Source organism: Gossypium raimondii, chromosome 12 (assembly GCF_025698545.1).
Source record: "Gossypium raimondii isolate GPD5lz chromosome 12, ASM2569854v1, whole genome shotgun sequence".
In the NCBI taxonomy this organism is placed as follows: domain Eukaryota; kingdom Viridiplantae; phylum Streptophyta; class Magnoliopsida; order Malvales; family Malvaceae; genus Gossypium; species Gossypium raimondii.
The window spans coordinates 21170545-21179527 of record NC_068576.1 but is presented as its reverse complement, the minus strand read 5'-3'; the positions used below and the strand labels follow the sequence as shown (position 1 = coordinate 21179527).

At 46.3% G+C, this 8983-nt stretch overlaps 1 protein-coding gene, 1 non-coding gene and 1 pseudogene across 2 annotated transcripts; all 3 read right to left on the bottom strand.

Moving 5' to 3' along the window:
* Positions 1-708, bottom strand: part of LOC128035800 (28S ribosomal RNA) — a 4734-nt pseudogene extending 4026 nt beyond the window's left edge.
* A 232-nt stretch (positions 709-940) lies between these two features.
* On the bottom strand, positions 941-1096 carry LOC128035642 (5.8S ribosomal RNA). The gene has a single exon (XR_008192194.1). It is a non-coding gene; the product is annotated as a 5.8S ribosomal RNA (ribosomal RNA).
* A 3036-nt stretch (positions 1097-4132) lies between these two features.
* Positions 4133-4983, bottom strand: LOC105762054 (uncharacterized). The gene is made up of 2 exons (XM_012579974.1): positions 4776-4983; positions 4133-4716 (listed from the first exon to the last, which is right to left on the bottom strand). The coding sequence occupies exons 1-2, from the start codon at positions 4981-4983 to the stop codon at positions 4133-4135; spliced, it is 792 nt and encodes a 263-aa protein (XP_012435428.1).
* Positions 4984-8983: the final 4000 nt, after the last annotated feature.

Genomic DNA, 8983 nt, shown 5'->3' with positions numbered 1-8983 from the left:
TTGATATTGAGTCGAATTGAAAATGTTTGAGTGAAGTTAAGCTAATTGAGCTCATTGAGTTGAAATGGAAGTTAATTCACTTCGTATTAAAGTGCACGGATTGCTTTTCGAGTTGGTCCAAGCTTCCTCGATGTGACCAACCAAGATCTCACCCCAAACTTTGTCAACTAAAGCCGAAACAGCATCCTTGAATTGTTTAGCTCGTGATCGGGTGATGGGACCTTGGGGCAAGTCTAACGGCTCCTTGTTCGAGCTAGGTAGGACTTGAGGCGTGGCCGTATCAGTGCATCACCATCCCCCATCCGCTTCCCTCCTGACGATTTCAAGCACTCTTTGACACTCTTTTCAAAGTCCTTTTCATCTTTCCCTCGTGGTACTTGTTCACTATCAGTCTCTCGCCCGTATTTAGCCTTGGACGGAATTTACCGCCCGATTAGGGCTGCATTCCCAAACAACCTAACTCAGTGACGAGGCCTCGTGGTGCGACAGATCCGAGCATGACTGGCTCTAACCTCTCCGCGCCCCTTTCCGGAAATAGGCTGGTCCACATCGAGGACGCTTTACAGACTACAATTGACGCCGATGGCGACCGATTCGAAGTTGGGCTTTTCCTGTTCGCTCACCGCTACTAGGGAATCCTAGTAAGTTTCTTTTCCTCCGCTTATTGATATGCTTAAAATCGTGGGTAATCCCGCCGACTTGGGGTCGCGATGCGAGCACCGTCCTTGCGATGCCGAAAGGGTTCAAGGGTCTCGATCGACGAATGCGCACGACTTCAAACGAGGTTGCTTATAGCATTACCCACCGATCGTCGCGATGATGATGTCGTCGAGGACTCAAATTTAGGCCAACCGCTGGCTGTGAGCGCACGGGAGGCCAATTTCCGCCCGTGGTCCAACCAAGGCTCGAGGGCTCATGGTTGGATGGGGCCAACGATGCGTGACACCCAGGCAGACGTGCCCTCGGCCTAATGGCTTGGGGCGTAACTTGCGTTCAAAGACTCGATGGTTCACGGGATTCTACAATTCACACCAAGTATCGCATTTTACTACGTTCTTCATCGATGTGAGAGCTGAGATATCCGTTTCTGAGAGTCGTTCTGTATATTTTTCAACAAGAGAACAACATCACTGAAGCACCAACATCGCGAACGGTGCGGCTACAGAAGACGTGCCCCTTTTTTCGTTTCGATTCCTTGACGCGATTCACGCCGGGGGTTTGTTCGTTTTGCCTCGAAGAGGTTGATCCCAGCATCTCACCCCACCCGATGGGAAAAGGGACGACGAGACTAACCGCTCCGAGACACGGGGTTGGCGACAGACGAGGATGGCCCCGCACCACCTCTAGTGTTGTTTACAACGCGTTCACAGGTCGTTCTGCTAGGCAGGTTTTGACAATGATCCTTCCGCAGGTTCACTTGCGGAAGCCTTGTTACGACTTCTCCTTCCTCTAAATGAAAAGGTTCAGTGGACTTCTCGTGACGTCGCGGGCAGTGAACTGTCGACGTCGCCGCGATTCGAACACTTCACCGGACCATTCAATCAGTAGGAGCGATAGGCGGTGTGTACAAAGGGCAGGGACGTAGTCAACACGAGCTGATGACTCGCGCTTACTAGGAATTCCTCGTTGAAGACCAACAATTGCAATGATGTATCCCCATCACGATGAAATTTCAAAGATTACCCGTGCTCGCGGCCAAGGCTATAGACTCGTTGAATACATCGAGTAGCGGCGGCGGTGGCCCAAAACATCTAAGGGCATCACGGACATGTTATTGCCTCAAACTTCCTTGGCCTAAAAGGCCATAGTCCCTCTAAGAAGCTAGCCACGGAGGATCACCTCCGTAGCTAGTTAGAATGGCCGAGGTCTCGTTCATTAACGGAATTAACCGCATAAATCGCTCCACAAAATAAGCACGACCATGCACCACCACCCATAGAATCAAGAAAGAGCTCTCATCACCAATCCTTACTATGTCCGAACTCGTAAGTTTCCTGTGTTGAGTCAAATTAAGCGCAGCTCCACTCCCGTGGTGCCCTTACATCAATTCCTTTAAGTTATAGCCTTGCGACCATACTCCCCTAACCCAAAGACTTTGATTTCTTATAAGGTGCCGGCAGAGTCCTAAAAGCAACATCCACCGATCCTTGGTCAACATTATTTATGGTTGAGACTAGGACGGTATCTAATCGTCTTCGAGCCCCCAACTTTCGTTCTTGATTAATGAAAACATCCTTGGAAAAAGCTTTCGCAGTTGTTCGTCTTTCATAAATCCAAGAATTTCACCTCTGACTATGAAATACGAATGGCCCCGACTATCCCTGTTAATCATTACTCCGATCCTGAAGGCCAACACAATAGGATTGAAATCCTATGATGTTATCCCATGCTAATGTATACAAGTGTAGGCCTGCTTTGAGCACTCTAATTTCTTCAAAGTAACAGCGCTGGAGGAATGACCCAGCCAACTAAGGCCAAGAGCGCATCGCCGGTAGTAGTGATGCGCAGACCGGTGCTCACCGTGAGGCGGACCAATCGACCCACCCCTAAGTCCAACTACGAGCTTTTTAACTGTAACAACTTAAATATACGCTATCGGAGCTGGAATTACCGCGGCTGTTGGCACCAGATTTACCCACCAATGAATCCTCGTTAAGGGATTTAGATTGTACTCATTCCAATTACGAGACTCATTGAGCCCGATATTGTTATTTATTGTCACTACCTCCCCGTGTTAGGATTGGGTAATTTGCGCGCCTGCTGCTTTCCTTGGATGTGGTAGCCGTTTCTCAGGCTCCCTCTCTGGAATCGAACCCTAATTCTCCGTCACCCGTCACCACCATAGTAGGCCACTATCCTACCATTGAAAGTTGATAGGGCAGAAATTTGAATGATGCGTCGCCAGCACAAAGGCCGTGCAATCCGTCGAGTTATCATAAATCATCAGAGCAATGGGCAAAGCCCGTGTCCACCTTTTATCTAATAAATGCATCCCTTCCAGAAGTCGGGGTTTGTTGCACGTATTAGCTCTAGATTTACTACGGTTATTCGAGAAGCAAATACCATCAAACAAACTATAACTGATTTAACGAGCCATTCGCAGTTTTAGAGTCTGAATTTGTTCATACTTACACATGCATGGCTTAATCTTTGAGACAAGCATATGACTACTGGCAGGATCAACCAGGTAGCATTCCTCTGCGACGTCGGCACTGCATGGCCTTCAACATGCCGCGTGAGCAACGAAGAGGTCATAACAGAGCACGAGCATCGTCCGTGTCAAGAGACAAGATGCATAGGCATCGAGAGATAAGGGCCTTAACCCTACTCTCAAAAATATTTTCCGCATCCAAAAGCACGATCGAGAACCAGTGCACCGACGAGGCCACGCCAATTTAAGGGGGCGAACTTGGGACACAAGGCACGATTGAGGTCCACCATGCACCCTGAAGTGCACGAGATGGAGAAGGGACGGCAACACACCCATAATTCCATCTGGCTTAGGTACGCAACAAAGGATCCCGATTCCACCCATTGGGTTCAATTACAACAAGGGGTGTTAATGAAGAGGAGTGCGGCTCGACAGTTCGATGCGACTAGCTTGGAGTCTGCCAATACATACAACCAAAACACCACTCATATGCCCATTGCGTACTAGTAGTAGCGCCCGGGCACTCCGCCCAACAGTACACCCAATCAATCGAATATTAGGGGAGCGGAAGGAACAACGAACGAGGGCGCACCACAACCACTTGGCACGAGAACAACGAGGGGTAAAATCCCACTGGGACTTGGTCGAGCCAAGGCCGAGCCTACAATCTCAATCGAAAAATCATTACTCCGGCCACTACCGCCGGCGACCGACTGACCACCGTTGATGAGTCATTGTAGGATGACCCGACCCCCATGGGGGGCTAGACGCACCCCACCTCGGCTCGTAGGGGGATGCACGTCGGGGGGCAGCGGATCTCTACGCCTTAAAGAGCTAAAAAAACTTCCTCAATGTGCTACCAGGAAACATTCTTTTTTTTTGAAAGAAAAGGCACTAAGGCCACCTCAATTAATAGCATCATTTAATACAATATTATGGATTTCCCTAGGATAATCCATATAAGATGTTTCAGTACAATTTTTAGTCAACCCAACAACAAAGCTGATCAGCAGCTTTATTACAACAGCGAGGGGCCCACTTGAAATTAAAACTAAAGTGCGGGTTCAAATTACTTAGCAAATCCAGAATGCGGTGGCCCAAAGTTGACAAGTCAACATTCGGTCTTCTGAGGCGATTGACCAGGCTAGCGCAATCAGATTCAAAATCCACCCGGGCCCACGAATTATCCTTAGCCAAATTAATGCTCTCCTCCAGCGCGTACAACTCTGCCCATTCTGCATTATAGTTTCTGTTTAACACCCTAGCCCGACCCCCCATGACAAAACCCTCGTGGTCACGAGTAATAATTCCAAAGCTGGTCTTCCGATCTTTCACCGCAGCATCAAAGTTAATTTTAACCGTCCCTTGCTTCGGCTTTCGCCATTCTTCTTTTACTGCAGGCTTAGGCAGAGACGGCTCCTTCAACAGGTTGAAGATGCAAAAGTCATGGCTTAACGCAGCAGCCCTGTCCCACGTCACTTTAGCTTCCTCTTCCAAGTTTCGAAACACTCTGTTATTCTTGTTGTTCCAAATATTCCAAAGGACCGTAACAAAGTCGAGAGAGCCTTAAAATCCAGCGACTAGGCCACTTCTTCGATCCAGTCCACACCTCGACAGTGGTTACCATCCAGCAGATTACTGTTCAAACCCCCATGCATCAACACCATTCGAGCCCTAGGGCAATCTTTCAATGCATGGATAAGGGTCTCTTTGTCCCTTCTACATCTGGGACAGTCACTGTTGAAATCTCTTCTGATCGTGGATATTTTTTCATACGTGGGGAGAATATCATGCCCAATACGCCAGTAGAAAATTCTAATCTTTGGCAGCATTCGCAGCTTTCACACCATCTTCCAAAAGAAACGAGCCCCACATGCCTAAGAGTCAACCACGAATAGGCAGACTTAGTGGAGAAATTACCGAACGGGCTATAGAACCAAATACGAGAGTCACTCGGGCCATCCTAAAGAGTGGGGATATTGCAGACTTGGTCCCCCACGAAATCGCCATAAATCTCCCTCACCCTCTTCTCATTCCAGCCATCTTTCTCCTCGTTCAACAGATTGGAAACTCTATTCTCCTGGACCTCTCTTCTCGGAAGGTGAATTGAGTCACCCGATAAACCCTCAAAACCCCAATTCTCATTCCAAAAATCAATCTTACTTCCGTTCCCCACATTCCAACCAAAACCATCATGTAGAACGCTGGCCGCCTTCGCGATGCTCTTCCACGTGAAAGAAGGCTTGTCAATCCTTTTTGGACGCAAGACATCACCCTCCAGGAAATACTTAGCACTGGGAACTTTATAACAAAGCTTATCCCTGCAGCTTATGAGGCGCCACACTTGTCTGCCCAGTAATGCCACATTAAAACGACGAAGGTCCCTAAAGCCGAGCCCACCCATGCCTTTAGGGTAACACATGTTGTCCCACCCTAACATATGCCAGCCTCTGTTCATATTTTTTCCACTCCACCACACTCGACTGATCATAGCTTGGATTTCCTCCATAACCCCCTTAGGGACCAAAAAGACTTAAAAATCGTACGTAGGGATTGACTGTAGAATCGATTTAATGAAAATCTCTTTGCCACCATTTGATAAGAGTCTCTTGGACCAGCTGGAGGTCTTATTCGCGACCCGATCAATAATTCTTTTAAAAGCAATAGACTTTTTATTCCCCATCGGAAGAGGCAGCCCTAGGTAACTATCGAATTGAGTCACAACCTTCATCTTGAGCACACCCCCAATCATAGCACGGCTCGCAGCGTTTGTACTCAGGCTAAAATAAACCATGGACTTGTCCAAGTTGATCCATTGAACAGACATCCTCTCGAACGCCTCCAGGATCCTTGTGAACTCTTCCACCTCGCTTCTTATTCCTAACAAATAAAAGAGCATCGTCAGCAAAAAAGAGATGATTAATTCTCGGGCCATCCTTACTAGCCCTAATACCCTTCAACTTATTAAGACCTTGAGCATGTATAAGCATACGGGAGAAGGCATCCATGCAAAACAAAAGCAAATAGGGGATAATGGGTCCCCCTGGCGAAGCCCCCTCCCTGGAGAAATAACATCAGACAGAGTTGTATTACATTTGACTCTATACCGAATAGAGCAGACACAATCCATAATTTTAAGAATCCAAGCATTAGAGAAACCCATTTTTAACAAAACTTTTTCCAGGAACCGCCACTCGACCCTGTCGTAAGCCTTGCTCATGTCGAGCTTAACCACACAGCCCTTATTCGGACCATTTTTGGAACTGCAAAGGTAGTGCATAAGCTCGTGGTCTACTAAGACATTGTCATGGATCATTCTGTTGGGAACAAAGGCGCTTTGATTGTGACTAATACACAAGTGAAGAGCCTCCTTAAGCCGATTAGCCAGGGTTTTAGCCACGATCTTGTAAACTACCCTACATAGACTTATAGGATGGAAATTCACCATCTCGCAAGGATTCTTAATCTTTGGGATCAACACAATAAGCGTCTCGTTTACTCACGTAGCACTTCTATTGCCGTGCAGGATTTCGTGACATAAAAGAAGAACATCAGCCCCCACACTCGGCCAGTGATCCTTGAAAAAACTCCCCGACAAACCATCAATGCCCGGAGCCTTGCAAGGGTCCATCTGGTTGAAAGCTCTCAGGATCTCCTCATTTGTGAACTCCCTGTTCAACTTTCTATTAATCTCATCATTAATACACTCAGGATCGGCCTGAAGATCACACTCATCGTCCATATTAATCGAAGTCTTAAAAAGATCATTAAAATATTTCCAAGCAATATGGCAAATCTCCTTCTTGTCCTTATACCAGTTTCCATGCACATCTTTCAACCTCTCAATGTAATTTTTCTTTCTACGGCCAGAGGCACGAACATGAAAATAATGGGTATTTTTGTCCCTGTCTTTAGGCCACTTGGAATGCGCCCTAGTAGCCTCATATCTTTCCTCCACATCATAAAGATGGCCCAACTTCCTTCTAACCTCTCTCAGGAGACTAGTCGACTGATCACTTGAGGGCCCGTCCATTAACCTGCTGATCTCCTTCTCCGACTCTTTCATCCTAGTCTTCATATTTCTATAACGGTGGTATTGCCATGGACCCAGTTTAACCCTAACAGACTCCATCTTCTCCAACGTGTTCCTCTATCTGTTCGACCAAATCCCATGAATAATGTCCCTAGCACCCTTCTCCTTAGCCCAACACTGGTCGTAACGAAACCACGCCCTTTAGCCCAGACTCATATCCTTGGGCTTGCTCCCGTCCGTGTCCAACAGGATAGCCTCATGATCAGATTTTGATTGTCTCATAACATAAGAGATAAGAAATGGGTTTTCTATAACCGCATCAGAAACGATGAATCTGTCCAACCTCTCCTTCACCAAGCCATTGCCCTCCCTATTATTAGTCCACGTATACCACCCATTACAGGTTTTCACATCGAACAGGTTCAACTCATCAAGGAGGTTCGCGAACTCATCCATAAGGGTTTTTTGTTTTCTACGGCCACCTTCCTTTTCAGCATTGTTCAAGATATCGTTAAAATCCCCTCCCACAATCCATTTTTCATTGTTTCTGCTCTTAACCCTTCTCAACATATCACAAGCATTTTGTCTTAAGCGCGGATTAGCTTGACCATAGAAACCCGTGAACCTAAGAGTCTCACCATCCGCAATGCTGACAAAGGCGTCAATGTGATATTTGGAGTAATTCTGCACTGTAACCCTTACACCTTCCCTCGACATTAGGGCCAAACCGCCACTCTTCCCCTCCGAGCTAACAGTAAGACACCCCTACATCCTGCATGCCGAACGAATATGAGGAAACGCATTAGAATGAATTTTTGTTTCACAAAGAAAAATAACATCCTTATCAGTGCGCGCACATTTTCTGATTTTTCTCCAAGATTTGGATGATTTCGTTTCTTATTTTTTTGAGAGTGTGTCTGCCTTATTCGTCTTGAATATTATGGTAGTAAAGGGGGTTTGATTGTGTTGTTTTTTCTTTCTCGTGTTGCTGTTATCTTTTCGATTTTGTGTTGTTATCTTATGATTTGTTTTTTTCCTGTTTCTGTTGATGGTGCGCCTGAGTTGACTGTAATTGTTTCGAGGCGGTGATTGATTGTGGGACAAGATGTTTTGCGCGTCTTGTCGTTTGACGTGCTCACGTTCGGGGCTAGCCAATTGGCTTCTTGTGGTGTTTTTCTCGTGATCTTGGTGGCAGAGGGTTTTGACCACTGAACAAAGAGATCGTGGGCAGGGCCCGTCTGGCGTATCTTTTTTGTTTCTTTGTTGTCTTTTTTAACTTTTCCTCCATTTTCTCCCTCTCTGTTGTTTGTTTGGGGTTTTTTTACGTAAGTGGTGTTGTGTTTCTTGTATGGTTTTTCATGGTTTTGACGTGGGTTGTGACTGATTACTTTCGTGGCTCACACGGAGGTTTATGACTTAAGCTTTGACTTTTTTGTTTCCGTACATTTCTTGGTTTTTGTTTTTGCATGATTTTGAAGGTTTTTTTTTCTTTCTATGGGTTGCATGTCTTCTCCCTGTCTAAAAAGTTCGTGTTGTTGTGTTTGGGTCTCTTTGTTTTGTTGCAAATTTTCTTGTGGGGATCTGTTTGAGTCCTTTTCTTTCTTATTTTTTTAAGTTTTCTCTGGTTCTTGTTTATTTGTGTCTCGACTGGCTTCTTGGTCTTGTCTGTTCTCTGGCCCTTCATTTTTACAATGGTGTGGGGTTTTTTTTTCTGGGTTTCTGGCGTTTTGAATGTGCTTTTGGGCCGTCGCCTGCGTCTTCTCGCGTTCTAATTTTTGATTGCGTCCGGTTTCTGCTTC

What these genes read in the sequence shown, in the direction of transcription:
- LOC105762054 (XM_012579974.1), bottom strand. Translation starts at nt 4,983, where the DNA reads ATGCTGCCAAAGATTAGAATTTTCTACTGGCGTATTGGGCATGATATT. An exon ending in GAACAGTAATCTGCTGGATG is followed by an intron (nt 4,717 to 4,775) that starts GTAACCACTGTC and finishes CTGGATTTTAAG; the next exon opens with GCTCTCTCGACTTTGTTACG.